Source organism: Saccostrea echinata, unplaced genomic scaffold (assembly GCF_033153115.1).
Source record: "Saccostrea echinata isolate AGI-Se365-2 ecotype Australia unplaced genomic scaffold, CSIRO_AGI_Sech_v1 ptg000025l, whole genome shotgun sequence".
Classification (NCBI taxonomy): Eukaryota; Metazoa; Mollusca; class Bivalvia; order Ostreida; family Ostreidae; genus Saccostrea; species Saccostrea echinata.
The window spans coordinates 14017146-14039327 of NW_026889774.1; the positions used below are offsets into that span (position 1 = coordinate 14017146).

At 33.1% G+C, this 22182-nt stretch overlaps 1 protein-coding gene across 1 annotated transcript in view; it reads right to left on the reverse strand.

Moving 5' to 3' along the window:
• The window catches only part of LOC133192057 (uncharacterized), a 119299-nt gene that overhangs the window by 17568 nt on the left and 79549 nt on the right, over nt 1-22182 (reverse strand). The window contains exons 7-9 of the mRNA XM_061327896.1: nt 3291-3416; nt 1219-1364; nt 557-998 (exon numbers count right to left, since the gene is read on the reverse strand). Of these exons, the coding sequence (XP_061183880.1) occupies nt 557-998; nt 1219-1364; nt 3291-3416 (714 nt within the window). The remainder of the gene's footprint in view (nt 1-556; nt 999-1218; nt 1365-3290; nt 3417-22182) is intronic.

The following is a 22182-nucleotide window of genomic DNA, read 5'->3' on the forward strand; positions in this document are numbered from 1 at the left end:
CACATCCCATGTTATAGGGAGGCAGAGAACTTGAAATTATTTTTTTGGTACCTTACACCCCATAAATAGTACCAAAATTGGTTGACATTGGCAAGGACTTTTTCAGAAAAGCTGAAAATGTTTAGAAGTTAATGGTGAACCAAAGGTCAACTGACCGACTTGGGTAAAATAATGATTGATTGATTGTGTACAAGTGTTGTTGTACGTCCCGTTCAAGAATTTTATCACTGATATAGAGACGTCACCATATACCGGCGAAGGGCTTCAAATTTAGATCTTTACTCAGGGCCATTGAGCAATGAGGGTTCTTTATCGTACCAACGTCTATCGTGACACGGGGCCTCGGTTTTTAAGGTCTCATCCGAAAGACCCGTAACATTCACTCGAAAGTGCCAATAATATTGCTTGGCGAAGGAACAGTTGCTACCCATTTTTTATCGACTTAGGTCAGTCGCAGCCGTGATTCGAATACACGACGGAGCGAGCGCTCTATAGCTACCGACAGAGCTATCGTGACGGTCACTTGGGTAACATCACAGTTAGAAGAAGCACATACCTTTCGAATCAAAGCGTGATTTTTCCTCTTTCATTTTTTGCATTATACACTTTTGATCCTCTGGAAGAATAGCTTGTGTCTTCGCCGGGAAAAACCAGTACGTAGCAAAGACTATGTCGATTGAATGATTGTACATTGGATGACTTGGAGAGAGCATTGTAGGTGCCAAAGTTCCGGTGGACAGCAATCTTTGAATCCCATCGTTGTCATGAGGACCTACGTGACGTTTCTTGTTTGTATGCTTCGAATATGGATCAATGACATAATTTGTCCCAATATTTTCATTATTTTCTTTTTCTTGACTTTCATGATACTTTTGCATATATTTCAAGAATTTATCTTTTTGAAATTTATTCCATTTAATGGAATTGTTATCCATTGAAGAATTGAAGGCCTCTCCTACCGGATTCAAATCTTTATAGTTTTTGGCATAGTTAGTCATCTACAAATATATTAATAATGTACGCCTTTGATTGAGATCTTTATCTCTCTCTCTTTCTTTCTCTCTCTCGCACGCTCTTACATAATCTTATAATTATATTGTGAATTGTATTCATTGATACATGTATATAAATTGTAAATTCTTCATTCGTCTCTCTTGATAAATTTCATTTCTGTCCTTTTTTAAAATCAAACCTTTTTTTTTTTTTTTTTTTTTTTACCTTTTTTTGTTTTGTTCGGTTCTTTTTTCTTTTCGTTTCTGTATTTTTTAAAAACGTTTCATACACATTTGGATGGGTTTCAATGTAGTGAATGGACTCTCTTGTAGTATTTACCCAGTGTCTGTGTTCGATGAGTTTTCTGTCACCTGTAATAAATTTCATTCATTATCCTGTTTGTCTTTATTCATTAGATTTAGTTAAAATTCTTTTAACGGATTCTAAAATACTCCATCCAAATAAAAAAACGATTCGTCTTATTTATTGCTTTCTCCTGCTTTTGATTTATGTCTGTTTGTTTAACACCCCTCTAAAGAATATTTTCACTCATATTGAGATGCCACCACTTGCCGGTTGAGGAAATTTAGACCTAAAGTGTACATGTATACTCGGCACTCAGTGCCATTGAGCAGTGGGGAATATTTTTCGTACCAGAACCTACTGCGACACGGGACCTCGGTTTATATGGTGTCATCCGAAGGACCGGTCCTCACGTCCCGCAGTGGGATTCAAACCCGCGACGAAAGGATCAACTGCTTATTCCGCGACTTTAGAGCAAATGCTCTTACCACTGCGCCAAGCAGGCGACTCTCCTGCATTTGAATAATCTTAAATAATTAAGAGGCAGTTCATAAAAAGAACATGTCATGGATTTTTATTTTTGTTTGTAGACTACTTGAAGCAAGTGCTTACACATGGCGACATCAAAAACGATTTTTTTTAGTGTTCCTCAATTCCCTTTTTTTGGTAAGTGCATAAATTAAGTGCAAAAATGCGAACATAATGGTTAATAATTAAGTTCGTTTCTGTTTTGTGTTATATGAAACAGATACTCAAAAACTAGACATATCAACAAGTTTTCTGAGTTTTGCATTTTATTAGCAATATTATTCCTCTACCAGCAAATGTAATATGGTTCCCATTTAAAATTGAAAACGCCATAATTCCGTCAAAAATCATTGAACCGGAACAAAATGCAAAATTAATTAGATCTAGAATCAAGGTAAATAAACATACGAAAAATCAGCTCACTATCGGCAAGTTTAGAAAGAAATGCGGAAAACTCTTAAAAATTATAAAGGCGGTAATTACGTCAAAAATCTTTTAAGCGGAACGAAATGTAAACTTGATCTGTAACTCATCAAAGTAACTCACATACTAAAAGTCAGCTCAATATCTGTAAGCATTTAGAAAAAAGTGCGGAAAACCAAGTGGGACTGACTGACAGAGAGACGGAGGGACAGACAGACAGACGGGGAGGAAACCTATAGTCCCCTCCGTTTTCACCGGTAGGGGACTTCTTATCTCCCCAAGGAGGGCGTGGCCGTTCATTTGAACAAACCTGAATTCACTTTATCCTAGGATACTTTGTGGTAAGTTTGGTTGAAATTGGCCCAGTAGTTCTTGAGAAGAAACTGAAATCGTGAAAAGTTTACAGACAGATGGGCGGAATGCGGACAAAATGTGTTCAAAAAAGCTCACTTGAGCATTAAGGTCGGTTGCGCTAAAAAGGAATGATGTTAAGGCCATAAGAAATGTCAAGGTCTGAAAATTATAGCACATATAAACAGCTCCCACTGATGTAAGTGTCAGTGTAAGATAATTTATTTTGTAAAAATATACCCAGTAATTGCTTTGGAACTAAGCTAAACGCAAAATAGGAAAATATGAGATCAAGGTCACAGGGAACGTCAGAAAAAGACATTGTTAATACCAACCCTCGTAGATTGGTTTAAAATTGATTAAAATATTTTTATAAAAAGCCTTCTTTATTCTATGTTGAATGCAAAATATTTCAATGGTGCAAACAGTCTGACTGCTTCTTTTTTTAAAGATTGCATTTTTTTGTGGTTTCAGCTCAATCCCAAGGCCCCAGTAGGCAGGGACTATATCTTTTACGATTTTCGTTACCCTTTACCCTTATGACAAAAATGGTTCAGCAGTTTAAGAGAGGATCCTTAAAATGTTCAACAGTTTACGACCGACAACGAAAACAGATAGCAATATGTTACCAAATGACTCATGTGACCTAAGAATAAATCTAGTATTGTTTTGCATGCCATAAATTTACAAACCTGAATAATAAATGGGGATTCCATGTGACGCTATATGTTGATTCTTTGCCAGTAGTTTTGAAAATCCTTCAGAATTGAAACGTAGACGACAAAAATCGGACCTGCTTTGCTCATGAATGTTTGTACCTTAAAGACAGAAAAAAAAAACCCACACACAGAATGTGACTTAACAAATATACAACACATGTTCATACATAATATGACGTTTCATTATTATCATTACTATAATATATATATATATATATATATATATATATATATATATATATATATATATATATATATATATATAAACATGTATATATATATATATATATATATATATATATATATATATATATATATATATATATATATATATATATATATAACTATGTTGAATGCAAAATATTTCAATGGTGCAAACAGTTTGACTGCTTCTGAAGGCCCCAGCAGAATATATATATATATATATATATATATATATATATATATATATATATATATATATATATATATATATATATATATATATATATATATGAATTGAAAGTTTTTTTTTTTAATTTTTTTTTATAGAAAATGTCAATTGTTAACGTCTAAGCACAATGGAATTTTTTTCCATCAGAGAATTTTCATTACATGCCTGTGAATGACTTCAAAAGAGCTATATACTCGGCACCATTAAGCAAAAAGGATTCTTAGTGTGTTTCACTTCTCGAATAAAGGGTTTTTGCTGCTACCAAATCACTTGGTACACTCCAAGCCCAAGCGTCATGGTTGGATGACTATGCCATTGTGTGCATAATAAAATTTATTATTAAACTTATCACTATCAATAATAAGTTACAGTCATGGACACAGGGCAAGGTCACTAAACAATGAATGTTGGACCTGGAAGAGTTACGTGACGAGCTCCGAGAGGGACGTGCTAATGAACATTTTCGGAATATCAGACACCTGACATCGTACTACTGACAGCGGACTTGAAAACAAACCCTAACGTTTGGGGAGCGTATAGAAACGTTTTCACACTTACACAGCATGTTTGATGTACTGAGAATTTTTTCTCGTTATCTCTGATATCTGTTAGAAATGAATGACGACAACAATAAAAGACATCATCATTACCAAGATTAATAAAAATTTAAAAAAAAATCGATATAGGGAATCTTACAAACAAATCACTGCATGAATTGAAAATAATTAATATGTACATGTATCTATGCATGATATTTCAGTTGCGGATTCAAAGGGGGATATGGGGGTTGCAATGCACCCTATCATTTGATTTTGGTAAAAAAAAAATTAGATAAGCATTGTAAAAAAGTTAAAATAGGTGAAAAAGCGAGAGGTATGTAGACATATCCATGTAAACGGTATTTAAGAATTATCAAGAACTTGTTCTGTATTATGAAGTCGTTCAAAAATTTCGTTTTTTTTTTCGAGTACATATGGAAATTTTTTTTTCAACACTTTTTAGACATAGGTTCATTTAAAATGATATAGAAACTAACCTTTTCTTTTTTTTTTTTTTTTTTTTTTTTTTTTTTTTTTATAATAATAGGATACATCAACAACAAAATATTGATAAAACGTTTTCATATATGCTATAAATATTTGGCTTCCTCAAGAACTACGCATAAAAAAATACAAATGTACTCGTATATTGCTTGAGTTGATTCTACTCGTCGATTTTAATCTCAAAATGAGAAGAAACAATTATTAAAGATTCCCCTTCATCTTTTAAAGGTGATATAAAAAAATTGAGACATATTAAGTGCAAAATATTAAATAATTTTAGCATATGTAAATTAAGTAATTTCTTTGTTGAACATGAACTCGTATGCATACTTTTGAAATTAATACATAGTGTTCATATAATTTCCTCCATAATTATTATCTTGGGCATGATCTAAATACAAAATCTTTATTATAAAAACACCATTCAAATTAATGCGTTTTTATTAAAAAGTCTGTCTCTCAATTTCCCAGAATCTAGAAGCTTATAATTTCTGGACCCCACCAAGGCTCTTCCCTGTACCCACTGGAAGCCTTAAGGTGGCCACAGACACCAGATCTCCCTATAATGTGGCTGGCTTTTCCAATGAGAATATAATGACGTCGCGCACGATGTTGGTGTCAAAAAGTCAAAATTTCCATTGCGACAGCATTTGCGCTATTTTTATAATTTTTAAACAGTTAACTGTATGAAAACTATATATCATTCGGTCGGTAATTGTATACTTGATACATTTTGATATATATATTGGTCAAAAAATTCCATTTATCAAATATATGAATTCAACTATTCCGTCAATTACGTCCAAAACACATGCAGACAGGTAACAGGAGCGTCGCACATGCAGAAGAAAATGTTGATAACTTCCATAAAACAAACAATACACACATAAAATTTAGCAGAACAAGTCAAAATATGTTGTAAATGATGTAAATTCTTACAATTGTGATGTCATTTAATCCGTATGCTGTGAACGCGTCCCTCAAAATGTAAGACAGAGATGTAGATAAGCGTTAAGCGGAGAAATACGGAATGAACATGAAATGTCTTTGGGTTCTTAGAAAATATGAAATAAGCTAGATATTACATCTCGATAATCCTTTTGGTGTGCAAAGAACTATTTTTAAGAATAGAATGATATTGTGTGTTCATATGTATGTTGGGTACCTGATATTTAGAAGATTCATTGGGAGGATATTGAATAAGATAGTGTGTCACAAAGTTCGGAAGTTCCGTGTCACAAAGTTTTTAAGTCCGTAGAATGGTTAATTTTGTAATACTGAGTGAAAAATCAATGTTAAAACATTTTTTTAAATTCTACAAAAACGTTGTCACGTTATTAAGAAAAACATATCTATACAGAATTTTAATTTGGGATGTCGTAAATGTTAAGAGTAATTGCCGTGTCACATATATGTACAACAAGTAGCTATGTGTCACAATGAAATTTGACGGCAAAAACGTCACATTTAAATACGACACTCAATAAATTGCTTTCATTATTTGAATTATTTTTTTATAATTTGGCACCATACGTCATTAAATACAAAATGTGCAAAATCAAAACTTCAATAAGATATAAAATTGAATTGATTCTTGATAGAAGTGTGTGTTTTAGAGGCTATCTGCGATGTCAACATTGAATGCCACACATTGTCCAAAACTAGTAAATCTAATTACCATGGCACAACTGTGGTTGGATAAATCATATATGTAGTCATTAAATAAATACATATTAGTATATTCCAAATTAATATCAATAGAATGGTGACAAAATCTTAACAAAAAATAAATGTCAACATGCTATGTCACAGACGTAAAAATAAGGCGTTTTTGACGTTATTACGTGCACTTGCATAAAATACCATCCAAAACATTTAATGATTTTATCCAAAAACTTACTTTTTTTGCTGATATGGATGAAATAAAAACGTACCAATAATGATTAATTTTATGAACAATTTAAAGTTATGTCAGGTGTATTTATATATAGAAGCAAAACATGTACAGTGTATACACTGTATCAGTATATATCCTTGTCAGAATCTGTCCAAAAGTACTCATCGCTCGCAGTTTGAATTTTAGAATAGAGAAAAAAAAGCACATACACAAAAAATTACGTAAGGATAAAATATCAAATATGAATTTCCTGACAATAAAGTGTGTCAAGTCTATTTGCTGTTGGCAAACCGTACTACATGTACATGGGGCATTGGAAAGCATTTTACATTGGGTAGTCGAATATTGATTAAGGGTTGGGGTGGGGTGGGGGGTTAGTTGGAGGTTGTGATTTGACTTAAATTTCAGATTTTCACTAGCATATTGATAATTATTTCTTTTTGTCATCAACCCGGCAGCATTTGAAATAAAACAAAATTGAATTTTATTATGATACCGTGAACAAAAAGGTATGCAAACAACATTCAAAATGGCCGACGTTGTCATGGAAACAGAATAAGCGAGATCGGGGTATATTATGCTATTTCTTTTAATTACAAATCTCTTGTTTTTCATTTGAACTCAATATTGACAATATTTGGATATATAAGTAACTGGCCCTTCCTTTTTTCATCTTTTCATTATTTATCTATTTTAGTAATGTTTCATATTTTTCTTTGTTTAAAAAAAAACTTCCAGATGCATCTTAACCGACCAAAATGGTAACCATTTATATAAACAAAGTCCAATTTAGGGAAAGGATACTCCCTCTATACAATCCCCTGTACAGCCTTTCCAGAAACCTAGGAACGGACCCAAAGACCTCATCACACTCGGCACACCTTTGCCAATTCGTACATGTACCTCATCTAATTTGATAATTTAATAGTTTGATGAAAGACGGAATCATCCGAGGTTTGCCGAATGGACCTCATTATAATTTATCCACGGATTGGATGTAAAAGGTGTAAACAAGATATGAGTATCGAGAGAAAAAAAAAAAAACTATCATACATATATCAATATTTTGACATGTTTATCATGATGTGTATTGATACGTATAATTTTCCAATTTTGTTCTATAAAAAAGTTTTTAAAACATCACTTTTCAAAAACCGGTTTCAAAAGTGGGGGGGGGGGGGGGCTTCCCAAAAAATCTGACAAGCACGAAAAAAACCCTATACTGACCAAAAAAGTGAGGGGGTCAACTGGTATAAAACACGCTGAAGGAATTTGAAATGAGCTGGTCGATAATATTTTTATTTCTTTCATTCTTGAAATTGAAATGCAGAAATTTGGCAAAATTAATAAAATATTTTTGAAAATCTTAAAGTAACCTATTCTAAATTTACAAAAAAAAATATATATATAAATTTCTGATTTTTTTTATAAGCTTCTAATATGAAATGAGCTGAAAAAAATGTTCAAAGTATTATCCTTCATGACTTACAGGTTTGGTGTAAAGATTCAAATCTGAATCTCGATGAAAGTATGTACAAAACGGTCTCCGAAACACTCTTTTCTAAAATTTACGAGCATAACAAAAAAAAAGTATGCAAACGCATGAAACAGGTAAACTGTATCCCAAGGAGTACGAACCTACGATCATTATCCAAATCTGTGAGGCACGTTGCAACGCATATAAAAAGGGGGGGGGAGGAAAAAAATTAAATATCTTTTTTAAATAAATACAAAACCTTCAAAATTCTCAAACATCGAAAATCCTTTTCATTGAGAAAGTTGGGGGGGGGGGGGGTTCGATCGGTTTTGTTTCCTCTCCTTTTTTAAATGAATTATTTGAAATAGTTACATGTAGATCTACTGTAACAAAAAGAAGTACTCAGTATGTAAGTGTCTATGCGAGGGTGGGGGGGTTAAAGGTGAGGTGGGGATAAGGGGCTTTGAATGAAAAAAATTAAATTCAATGCTAAATCAGCAACATATCTAGACTATACTGAAAACAGAGGGCTGGTTCTAGGGCCTACTGATATGACATGGAATTGTTTTGAATGTATCTCAATACAATAAAAAGCAGATAAATTTAAATACGATGTCAAATGAATTTTGAACTTCTACCAAGCTTTTCATTAAATGAGGCAAATTATGCACATATTTGACAACACACTAGGTTATATATTTTTTTCTTCTTAGAAAATGTAGGCCAAAAAAGTAACGTCAAATTAATATTCTAACGTCACGTAATCTAACGTCATTTTGACGTTACCGAAATTGACAGCAACATCGTGCGCGACGTCAATATTGAGTTTTTATGTTATGTTTAGGAGGGAACGTGATTGTGCATTAGAGATGTAAAATCGGGTGTCATTTTAATCCTTATGTTTAGGTTTTCTTCTCTGCGCCTAATACGTCGAGTATGAAAAGAGTTGTACTGGTGGTATGTTGTACAAAATTACACCGGTAATGTTGTTGCATGCTCTGATTATTCCGACAAGGAACTTTCTGTATGTCTACAAACAATTTCTGAAACAATATTACATAATCTTTTTTCTCGAGTGACGCCATAAACTGCTTTGACAAAATTTTATTCTATTTTCAATTTACAGATTGTGCGCTCAGTGTCATACAATTATTAATATAAAGATACAAAAGTTTATAAAATTTTCTTTGCTCCTTGAGATCTCTGTTGATCTATTTGTCGTTCTGAATTTGGTGTTATTAATTTGTAAAATGAAACAAGCTTTCGGGAAAGGGAGCAAAAAAGTATTCTCCGAAAAGTGGAGACACGCCGCCTGCCCCCTTCCTATGTGTTTGTGTACACAATGTATAACTCATACAAATAAGAACGAAATGTGATTATCGAGTTCAATAAAATATATACGTATAATTCAAATTACTTTTTGACACGTTCCCTTTAAGTCAAAAGTCCGAAGTCAGTTGTCGGGTGTCTGATATTCCGAAAATGTTCAGTGTCAAAAGTCCGAAGTCAGTTGTCGGGTAGCTGAAATTCCGAAAATGTTTAATGTGGGCTCTGTGTTTTTGACCAAAATTTTCTATTAAACTCGGACCGTTCACGGTAGCTCAGTCGGTAGAGCGCCCATTCCGTGATCGGGAGGTCGTGAGTTCGAATCTCGATAAGTCGATAAAAAATGGGTAGCAACTGTTCCTTCACCATGCGCTCGGCACTTTGAAGTGAAAGTTGTAGGTCCTTCGGATGAAACCTTAAAAACCGAGGTCCCGTGTCACGGCATGCGTTGGCACGATAAAGATCCCTCACTGCTCAATGGCCCTGAGTGCCGAGTAAAGGTCAAAATTTGAAGCCCATCACTGGTTATGGTGACGTCTCTATATGAGTGAAAAAATCTCGAATGGGACGTAAAACAACAATCAATCTATCAATCTATTAAACTCGGGATTTAACTCGGGTTTATTGCACTAGCAAGTGCTCCTCTGTTTTTTTTATATACATGTTGGATTACCTTTCTTCAAATTTTTGCGTATTATTGGATGATTCTGTGACTTCTTCATTAGCTCTACTGGTCAGAGACCAGAAGAGCTTATGCGATAGTAAGGTGTCCGTCGTCCGTCCGTCTGTCTGTCCGTCCGTCTGTAAACAATTTTTCAAAACGCTACTCCTCCTAAAGTTTTGATCTGATTTCAATATAACTTGGCACACAAGTAGACTATACTAAGATACATAATTCTGTATACTGTAGATTCCTTATTTTACGCGAGTACTTAATATCGCGAAATGGCCCAAAGGCGTCAAATCGCGAGAACAATAATTCGCGAATAGGTGATTTATCTACAGATTTTACATACATTAAAAGCACCATAAAAATAAAAGCGAGTAATTTTATTTCGCGAGTAGTGCTTCTCGCGTAATTACGCGATAATTAATTCCTCGCGTATATTTAGGAATCTACAGTATCCGTTTTTGATTTTATTGAACGGTGTTGCCATGGTTACTAAAAATAGAAATTTCTGTGAAAAACTTTCAAACCGCTACTCCTCCTACAGTTTTGATCTCTTTTCAATATAACTTGGCACACAAGTAGACTATACTAAGATACATAATTCTGTGTATCCGTTTTTGATTTCGATGAACGGTGTTGCCATGGTTACTAAAAATAGAAACTTCCTTGAAATACTTTCAAAATGCTACTACTCCTACAGTTTTGATCTCATTTCAATATAACTTGGCACACAAGTAGACTACACAAAGATACATAATTCTAAATATCCGTTTTTGATTTTGACGAAAGGTGTTGCCATGGTTACTAAAAATAAAAATTTCATTGAAATACTTTCAAAACGCTACTCCTTCTACAGTTTTGATCTCATTTCAATATAACTTGGCACACAAGTAGACTACACAAAGATACATAATTCTAAATATCCGTTTTTGATTTTGACGAAAGGTGTTGCCATGGTTACTAAAAATAGAAATTTTTTGAAATACTTTCAAAACGCTACTCCTCCTACATGTTTTGTCTGATTTCAGTATACATGTAACTTGGCATACAAGTAGACTACAATGAGATACATAATTGTCATTATTGCTTTTTGATTTTGTTGAATGATGTTGCCATGGTTACTCAAATAGAAATTCTGTAAAATTATTTTAAAAGGCTACTCCTCCTACAGTTTTATTCTGATTGCAATTAATCTTGCCACAAAAACAGACTAAACCAAGGATCATTATTTTATTTATTGCTGTTGCAAAGTTTCAAGTCCAAGTGCTACTTTTATCTTCCTTTATAAGTACAACCAGTAGAGCTATAGTCTCATCAGAGACTTCTGGTTTTTCCATTGTGTTTCCATTGTGTATATAATTTTGTTTACCCCGTTATCGAGTGTACGGGTGAGTAACTTCTCATTTGTGTTTACCTGTCTGATCAGCGTGATCATTGTGATCACTGGACAATGGATAACAGGACAGATAAACCGGTGTATTTAAAAAACAGTAAATTGCTTGCTGACAACCAAACTATAATAGACTATGATATTCTTCTGTCAGTTATAAGGAGTGATGGATGTGAAATGTCTACAACTAGATAGAGATCTTTGGCGCATCTACTTAATAAACAAGGAATGCAGACAAAAACTGCTCCGCGAGGGTTTCCGGTTCAAACACCAAACCGTTTTAGTGTACGATTCAAACCCATTATCTTCTGGTGCTATGAATCCAAGTGATCCTGTGCTGAAAGTAACAGTGTCTGATATTCCTCTGTCAGTACAAGACGCAGAAATCATAAAAATGTTCAACTTAAAAGTGAACTACGGTATGAAAATATAAGAAATCCAGTTACAGAAAAAATGACCAGCGTTCTTAACGGGAATCGTTTCGTGTATACTGTGGTTTCATTATTGTTCGTCGGCATCCATTTTCGTGGATTTAGTAAAAATAACAGTTTCGAGGGTACGTCAATTCGTGGATAATGGTCCAGCAAAAATTGTCATCTTTTCAGTTTTTTTTTCTCTCGCATGTGCTTTAGCGGGAACCTTCATGTCATTTACAATATTGAGAGTACATAAATATTTAAAAACAATTATTAGAAGGTGAAAACTCATCTGTATTTTTACAAGTCGGAAACTGTCTCCTCTGTAATACTGTGAGCTCGATGGACCAATTAAATATCGGATATTGAAACAGATTATTAAAAAGAAATAATTAAAATTTAATAGAGTTTTACTTAATCAACATTTCGGGAAAAAGATTTGCAAGTATCTCAAAATATTAAGACAATTCGATTTTTATTTTTAGGCACACATACGGACGATAATTAAGTGTGGCAACAGGATATTAAAAGAAACAAAAATTAAGCATTTCAATTTAAAAAAATGATGTTAGATACTTATTTTTATATGCAAATCGTGTGTTTCTGGACTTGACAGAGACATCCAGACCCCCTTGTTTGCAGATCTCCGAACAAACACATCCACGATCGCTGGATACGACTTCACGCGTTAAACATGCAAAATGGACAACATACAATCGGCAGTACTTTGGTAACATACTTACCCGTGTCTTATGTTTAACAAAAATATATTTCTAAACGAACAGATAAAGTCAAATTAGCATTAAATTATATTAATAATTTGTATGAATTTAGGCCGTTTTGAACAGAGACAATTGATTATTTCTAATGGAATTTTTATTTAACAATAATTTGTTTTTACTGTGCAGATGATAATGGGGGTTGGACCATTAGATTGTTTGAGAATAACAAATTTAACACATTTACGCCTGATTATTATCATTTGGGATAATACCACTGATTGGTATATATGCACCACGTTGACAGATCTACGTGTTGTTTGTTTATCTCCGTGCAAATATTCAAACATTTTTACTAAAAAAAGTCCAGATAATTTTATGTTAAAGTTTTTTGATAAAATACGTTTATAAAGTCAACCTGTTGGGGGAAAAAAGGAGGGGGTATTTGCATATATTACATGTAACGAAAGTCGGAATGGGCTTTTTAAAGGTTCGCCATTAATGAAAATGAAGGTACCGAACTTCGATGAACATTTGATTTGAATTCGTGGATCGACTCAACAACGAAATTCATGAAAATTGCTGTTCCACGAATAATGATGAAACCACAGTATTGTACCGTTACCCGAGGGAACCTTTTCCAAATGCCGTATCTATAACTACGGTCAAAATATATCAAAACAAGATATAAAATGTAAAAACTGTTGGGAAACCGGCCATCATGCGCGCAATAAATTGTTTTGACACGAGTACACATCAATTTCTACTCCTTAATTAAACAATTTCACTTGATTGATACATGTACATGGAGAAATCTGAATGAAAGTAAATCTGGATTCACTTGGTGCAATGTACAACATATACCAAGTAGTTGAATTGATTATATTTTGATCTCAGTTAACTTTTTTTCTCTCCATTGACTCATTAACTGTAATAAATTGTCTACAAGTAAAACAAAATAGAATGAGTGACCATCTTGGACTGAGAATAGATTTTATATTGAATATAAATAAAAGAGGGTCAGGATATTGGAAAATGAATACATCTTATTTGTTAGGTAAAGAATATACTATTCAACCTAGAAAAATACTTGAAGAAAAAGATTATGAAATAAAAGAAATTGATTGTCCGCACGAGCGATGGGAAACCTTAAAATACTTAATAAAAGAATTTTCAAAAGACTTTTCTAAACAATAAATAACCAGGAAAAACAAAGCTTGAAAAAGAATTAAACTAAATTTATGAGAAAAAAATCACAAGGTGCATACATCAGATCTAGAGCTAATTGGATCAAATATGGTGAAAAGTGTACACCACACTTTTTGCATTTAGAACATAAGCGACAGCAAAATAACGTATTGAAAAAATAACTGAAGGGGGAAAAAATTCATATAACAACAATGAAATTTTAGAAATGTGTAATTTTTATGAAAATCTTTATTCATCTCAAATCCCACAAAAAAAAAAAAAAAAAAAAAAAAACACACACAAAACAAAAAAGAAAGAAAAAGAAATCATAAGCTATCTTTCGGGAACAGAAATTTCATCAAAATTAACAGATAGTGAAAAAAGTTATCATGATGATGTTCCCACTTTGAAAGAATGTGAAGAACCTATCAGAAATATGAAAAATAATAAATCACCAGGGTTAGACGGTATCGCTGCCGAGTTTTACAAACTATTTTGGAATGATTTTAAAACATACTTTTATGATGCATTATTAAAATCATTTGAGGCTGAAGAACTTACTTCAACACAAAAGTTATCAATAATAAGTCTCATTCGCAAAAAGGTGATAAATCTGTTCTCAAGAATTATAGACCTATCAGTCTGACTAACTGTGACTACAATATCTTAGCATTTGTACTAGCTAGAAGACTACAAAAAGTCATCTCAAAACTCATCAACAGTGACCAATCAGCTTTCATAAAAGGAAGATATATTAGATGTAACGCTAGATGAATTCAGGATATTTATTGAGTATTGTGATTGATTGATTGATTGTATGTTGTTTAACGTCCCTCTTGAGAATTTTTCACTCGTATGGAAACGCCACCACTTGCCGGTGGAGAGCTGCAAATTTTGTCCTATACTCGGCACTTACGGCCATTGAGCAGTGAGGGATCTTTTTCGTGCCAGCACCTACTGCGACACGGGACCTCGGTTTATACGGTCTCATCCGAAGGACCGGTCTCCACGTCCCACAGTGGGATTCAAACCCGCGACGTAAGGATCAACTCCTTACTTCGCGACTCTAGAGCAGACGCTCTAACCACTGCGCCAGGCGGGTGACGAGTATTGTGAAGATCAAAATGAAAACGGAATTCTTCTATTGTTAGACTTGAAAAAGCTTTCGATACTATAGAATGGACCTTTATGTTTGAGACAATAAAAGCTCTAAAATTTGGACCGAATTTTATGAAATGGATAAAAATATTGTATTAATAATAATCCCAGATTTAGAGTAAAAAAATAATAGATTTATTTTCAAAACATGTAATATGACTGGAGTTATACGACAACGTTGTCCAATATCTGCTCAACTATTTATTATAACAGTTGAAATTTTAGCTATACGCATCAAATCTTCGGATGACATGCACGGTTTCAAAATTGAGAATAATAGTGAGATTCAAATGTTGCAACATGCAGACGATTCTACAAATCCTCTTAGAGATACAGAATCTGTAAACATGTAATTAGAGTAGTACAAAATTTTTCGAAAGTAGCGGGGCCAAATCTTAATATTAATAAATCGGAATGTATATTACTAGGACCTTTAAGAAATCCATGCAATAGTATAGAGGAGATAAAAGTGACCAGTGACCCAGTTAAAACATCAGGGATATATGTAGGACATAACAAAATAATATGCTTAGAAAAAAATTGGCAGGATAAAATTGATAAAATGACCAAAATATTAGAATCATGGGTAAAGAGAAAATTAACAATTTTTGGAAAAAAAGAAATAATTAACACATTGTGTATTTCAAAACTGCAGTATAATGCAACAATTCTTTCCAATCCACATGAGGAAATTATTAAAGAAATTAATATTAAATTTAGTATGGAATAGTAAAGGCGTATAAAAAGAAATACACTTATTGGAGATGAAAAACAAGTAGGTGTTAACATTAAAGACGTTGAATCTAAACTAAAGGCATCTTGGGATCCAAGGTTACTTAATACAAAATCTAGTCTGGTATCATTCATAGACCATTTATTTGATAGAGAGACATTGTCATTAGAATACATTTTAAAAGCTAATCTAATAAAAGTAGATTATTACAAAGAACTAAAAAGCGTTCCTATCTTTTACAAAGAATAAATTTGTGCATTCAATGCCTGTAAAATGATTAAAGATTTTCCAAAACTATCCACAGACGATTTTTTATCAATATGGAAAAACAAACTTTTTACACATAAAAACAAATCAATTTATTTTGAAAATTGGATTAAATCAGAAATTCTATGCACAAGAGACCCGTATGATGCAAATGGTCTGTTCCATGATATTAGGTATTTTTATAATAAAATTTTATACAAAAATAATATCTTGTGTGAATACCTCATTATGAAGACTATATTTAATAAATTTTCAAATATATATGTGTGTGAAAAGGCACAATATATTAATATAAGAAGCAGACAGTACTTATGTACTCTTAAAAGGAAACAGATATACTCATATAAATAAAGTAAAATCATTTGTATTTTACGATATATGCATATTCATTGAGAAAAAAATGTTTAAGATCAATAACGGAAAATTACTGGAGTGAATTGTTTGATACTCCCAGATATCTGTGGACTTCTATCTACTATATGAAAATCACGAACATGTCTGATAAGCATGTTGCAGAATTACATGTAAGTAATAATTTACTTAATAAATTATTAAACAATAACTTGAGTGTGAGCAAATGGAATACAAATGTACAAAGATTTTGTGATAACTGTGGAGATATCGATGTAGAGAATATAATACAACTTTTATTTAACTGTAATGACTGAAATTTAATATGGCTTAAAATAAGTTCAATTGTAGGTTTCAAGATAAGTTGGAAGCATATTGTAATAGGTTTTTATGAAAATACAGATTTTACTAATGGTATGAGTATATTAATATCCTTCATTGCTTTAGAAAAATTTAAATATAAGATGAAGTGTATATTAACAAATACAACTTGTAACAAAGATTCCTTGTATAATTTTGTTAAATCATCTTTTTACACGTATCAATATATTGCTAAAAAAAGTTTGTATAAATTTGTAAATAACAATATATGTTGCCAACAGGTCCACAAAATCAGTTCTGGAGTCTGTGAGTTAGCATGGGGACAATATGAACTTTTGAAAGTGTGGAAGATGGCCCATCATGCTAACATGGGAATATATTGTATTCTCTATATGTCCATCATATTTATCACATTTGTCATTATTATTATTACTATATTCAGTAAAATTTAAAATCTTATTAAAAAAATGAATGTTGGACCTGATGTGCTTAACAGTCAATAAAATCTACAGAATTTTGTAAAGAAAAAAAAAATCTTTTTCTCTGCCCTTGTCTTTCTTTCTGAATTAATCAACTTTTGCCAAAATCAAAACATTAAAAATCAAAATTAAAAAAAAACAAATGAAATAAAAAATCAAAATTTAAAAAAACAAATGAAATAAAAAACCAAAATTAAGAAGGAAATTTAAGAAAGATTTAGTAATTCTTTGATATTTAGGAGTTACTATTTATACTGATACTTCAACTGGAATTATATCTCATCGAAAAGTGCTGAAGAAAAAGTTTACTCACGATCTTGTCTTCGAATCTTATAATTAACAGATTAACAGGACACAACAAGAAGTCATTATATGATTTTTTACATAGTTCAAATACACGAGGATAGTCCTATATTGCTCAAGAAGAGTGTAAACCTTCCCTGTTATTGTTGTAAGCTGAGACAATCCAACCATAGATAGATTTTTTTTTCTTTTTTTCTGTTTTCGTATTCTGTGGATTTTTTTTTAGCAATATATCCATTTTACTAATGTCCACAAGATTCCTAAGCTCCTGACTCAAATCCATTAAAAATGACATGAATATCCTATTACAGAGATTTTGAAATGAACCTTATTGTGTTTGAAAACAACTCACTGTAGACCATCACCTGACCTGTTGCAGACAGGTAGCTATAACCCTAAGGGTATAATTATCACATCTGGGCCTGTACAATATGGCAAATGTCAGGATCATATCATCGTTATCTTGATAAAAATACAAGAAACACACAAAGATTTGTAATGAAATAGATAGAAATACAAAGAGTTTAATTTCTCGTGTGAAAAATATACTAAGTATGTTTTTTTTTAACTTTTCCCTTGCCATTCGATTTGGTCCCTCGCTTCGCTGGGCACCAAATCTCATGGTACTCGGGAAAAAGTTTACCAACATATACTTGATTGTGCCAACGCCAACCGTAACACGAGACCTCGGCTTTTAAGGTCTCAACTATACTGGGCGCTTGTCAAAAGAAAAGTGCCAACACATGTTAACGTGTAAGGTTTGACGCGGGGCAGCGAACGAGAATTGAATATTATGAACATCGTTACTACCTATCTTTTTGCAAATCGTAACTCATATTTTAACTGTTCAAAAGTTATGGCAAAGATTAAATTTTTTGAAAAGTTGGTCAAACTCCAACGTCAAAGTCAAAATTGTTGGTATCCAAAGGAAAGCCTTGTCACAATGAATACCTGTGTTATATGAAGGTCTGAGTACTAACTGTTCAAAAGTTATGGCCAAGGTTAAAGTTCTTAAGTGGGTTAAACTAAAAGGTCAAGGTCAAAAATAGTTATATCCATGAAAAGGTCTTGTCACAATGAATAAACACATGATCTATATATGAAAACCCTAGCACAAACTGTACAAAAGTTATGGTCAATATTAAAAGTCTGGTTAATTCTTGCAAACATGGCTCAAACTTCAAGGTCAAGGCCAAGATGTCAAATATGTTGGTATTCAAAGATATGTCTTATCACAAGAAATACACATACGAAAGCCATAGCTCCAACCAATCAAATGTTATAAGCAAGGTTAAAGTTTTTGCGGACAACAGACAGGTAGATGGACGGACATGACGATTAAAGCTGAAACCATATTTTAAAAGGAATGTCTTAAACATTCATTAAATAAAACAATGATTTCTACCTGATTAATACATAGGGCTCACGGGGGGACCGGTCAGAAAGGGATGCTTCTCCTTTGTACCTGATCCCTCTGGAATTTCCAGGGGTCCATGTGTCACAATCAATATTTAATCATGATTGTTTTTTATGTTTATGGTTTTACTTATTTTCCTTTACTGGACCTTTTTATGTTGTTACTTTTAATGAGCCTTAAGTTTAGAATTTGCAAGCGTTGGTCAGTTACGGACTATTGTATGAGGGGTATTTAAATCGCTGCATTGCTGACCACGTAGCCGGGATCCACGTTTTCATACTTTTTACATGCTTGAGGTACTACAGTCCTAGATGTGTTGTTAATTTCTGTACGGTAACTATTTCTCCATAAGGGGTTAGTTATTTTTTTCTTATATAATTTAGTTTGTTTTTTTTTTTGGATGCTACACTTAAGACGTAAAACTTTGTAAGAACTTGGGTTAAAGTTACATAGTGAGTCAATTGCATGCGTTTCTTTTAAGATAATTGTATCACAAAGCTAAAGATTTATGAGAAATATGAATAAGGCGAAGTTTTGAGATCTGAACTGCACGGTAAAAGCAAAAAAAACTGTAAAATGTAAGTGCCGGAAAAAGAAAAGTTGTATCTATGGCGTGGTTGTTATCGTCAATGTCAAAGTCACAAGTCTTTTATTTTTAGCGTGAAACTTGTAAACAACATTGAATTGGAGCAATCAAAAGCGAGGAATAAGTTCTGATCATCTTTTTAGCTCACCTGAGCTGAAAGCTCAATTGAGCTTTTCTGATCACTCATTCGTCCGTCTGTCTGTAAACTTTTCACATTTTCAACTTCTTCTCAAGAACCACTGAGCCAATTTTAACCAAACTTGGTACAAAGCATTCTTGGGTGAAGGGGAGTTTAAATTGTTAAAATGAAGGGCCAAGTCCCCTTCAAAAGGGAGATAATCAAGAAAAGACAAAAATGGGGGAGTCATTAAAAAATCTTCTCAAGAACCACTGCGACAGAAAAGCTAAAACTTATGTGGAAGCATGCTGGGGTTGTGTAGATTCTAAATCGTTCAAATCATGACCCTGGGGTAGGGCGGAGCCACAATAAGTACTACAAGGGGGGAAATCAGGTGAAAAAACAGCAAGGCCAAAGTTACTCAGGTGAGCATTGTGGCCCATGGGCCTCTTGTTTGAAGATTATATCAAAATCCTCGGTCATCCGACATTTATATCTATGGAATTGACACCATGGTACTTACCTCAACTTTTCTGCGCATGCGCACCTTAAAGAGGAAGAAGTGAAGCAATATTTGTTTGGAGCAAACTAAAATTATTTTTACTTACATATTTCTCCTTAAAAGTAGATTTTTTAAGGTTCTGAAACCTGTAATTTTCTGAAACCTAATACTTTCAAGAACTGAATAAAATTTGCATGTGTCTTCCAAAAATTATACGTTTGTCAATTTTCCCGTTTGTCCGTCACGTTGTCTCTTTAAGTAATGTTTCTGTTTATTATACAGGGTTTGCTGAGTAGAGTTACTCATGCATGTATTGTTATGTTTTTGTGCAATGTACGAAGTTTTGTACACACGCAGTGTATTTTGTTTTGCCGTTTATAAAGTCGGTATTGTGGGTTTAGCTGTTGAAACCACTTGTGTTAAGAAATTGTATATTCTTAACGCTGTCTACATATTTACTGTTTGTATGGTGTGCCATTAGTGCAATGATGACTGGTTTTATTTAAGGTATACGTAACCTGTGTCTTAGAAATGTTAATTTAAAGGTTCCAACTATATTCCAGCCATTTTGTGTGGTACACGTGGCAACAAAGTTACTCAGACCGGAAACCCACTGGGAGCCAGTTGGCGGAAGTCCGTCGTAAAAGGGGGGTGTTGGGACGTGGGTGGGTAGAACGTTAACACTAGAATGGCCTATCTAGAGACTTTAGATTTTATTTATTATACATAATAGTCGTATAAATATGTTGTAAATATTATTTATATTGATTTTATTTTGATAAAATATTCTAAATAAAAAGAACACCATGTTTCATGCCCTCATCACATATTTGTATTGTTTATAGATCGATCACTCTTTGTTTGAGATCGATCACTCTTTGTTTGAGATCGATCACTCTTTGTTATCCTCACCTTTTACATACTCCTTAATATTTCTTTTCTTTTTGCAATCAAAGTTTGACAGAAATATCATTTTGATATCTCAGTGAAAAGCTTCTTATCACCAACCATCTTCACAGAATTGTGAACACTTTTCCTATACTACATGAAAGTACCCCAGAAAGTTTATTCATGATCCCCAGATAGTTTTATTTTAAAAAAACGAGATGTATTTGTAAAATACTAATGCCTCCGTATGACAACTCTTGGTGAAGATATGTTTCTCAAACACCAAGGTTAGGGCCAAAAAAACAATGAAAGCTCTTGTCACAAGCAGTAAACCTGTAAAATTTGAAAGCCCTTGTATCAACCGTTCAAAAGTTATGGCAAAAATTTTGTTTTTTCAAAAGTATAACTCAAGGGTCACGGTTAAAGGGTCCAAATTAATGGTAACAAAGGGAATATCTTGTCATAAGAAAAAGACATGAGAAATATGAAAGCTCTAGCAGTAAAATGTTTTGGCCAAGGTTAAAGTTTTTTCAAAAGTAGGTCAGACTCAAAGAACAAGGTCTAAACGTCAAAGCAGTAAGTACCAGAAATGTTTTAATGCCCCCGTATCGAAGATTCGGGGGTATATAGTTTTTGCCCTGTCCGTCCGTCCGTCTGTCTGTCTGTTTATTTGTCCGCAAAAACTTTAACATAGCCCATAACTTTTGATTGGTTGGAGCTATGGCTTTCATATTTCACTTGTGTATTCCTTGTGACAAGACCTTTCTTTGGGTACCACCATATTTGACCTTTTGACCTTGACCTTAGAGTTTGCGCAGTTTTGCAAAATTTTACCCAACTTTAACCTTGGCCATAACTTTTGAACAATTTGTGCTAGGGCTTTCATACTTCACATGTGTTACCCTTGTGACAAGACCTTTCTTTGGATATCAACAACTTTGACCTTGACCTTGGAGTTTGACCTACTTTAAAAAAAACTTTAACATTGGCCATAACTTTTGAACGTTTGGTGCTAAGGCTTACATACTTCACATATATAATCCTTGTGACAAGACCTTCCTTTGGATACCAACAACTCTGACCCTTTGACCTTGACCATAACTTTTGAACCGTTGCAGCTAGGACTTTCATACTTCACATATGTTATCCTTGTGACAAGACCTTTCTTTAGATACCAACACCT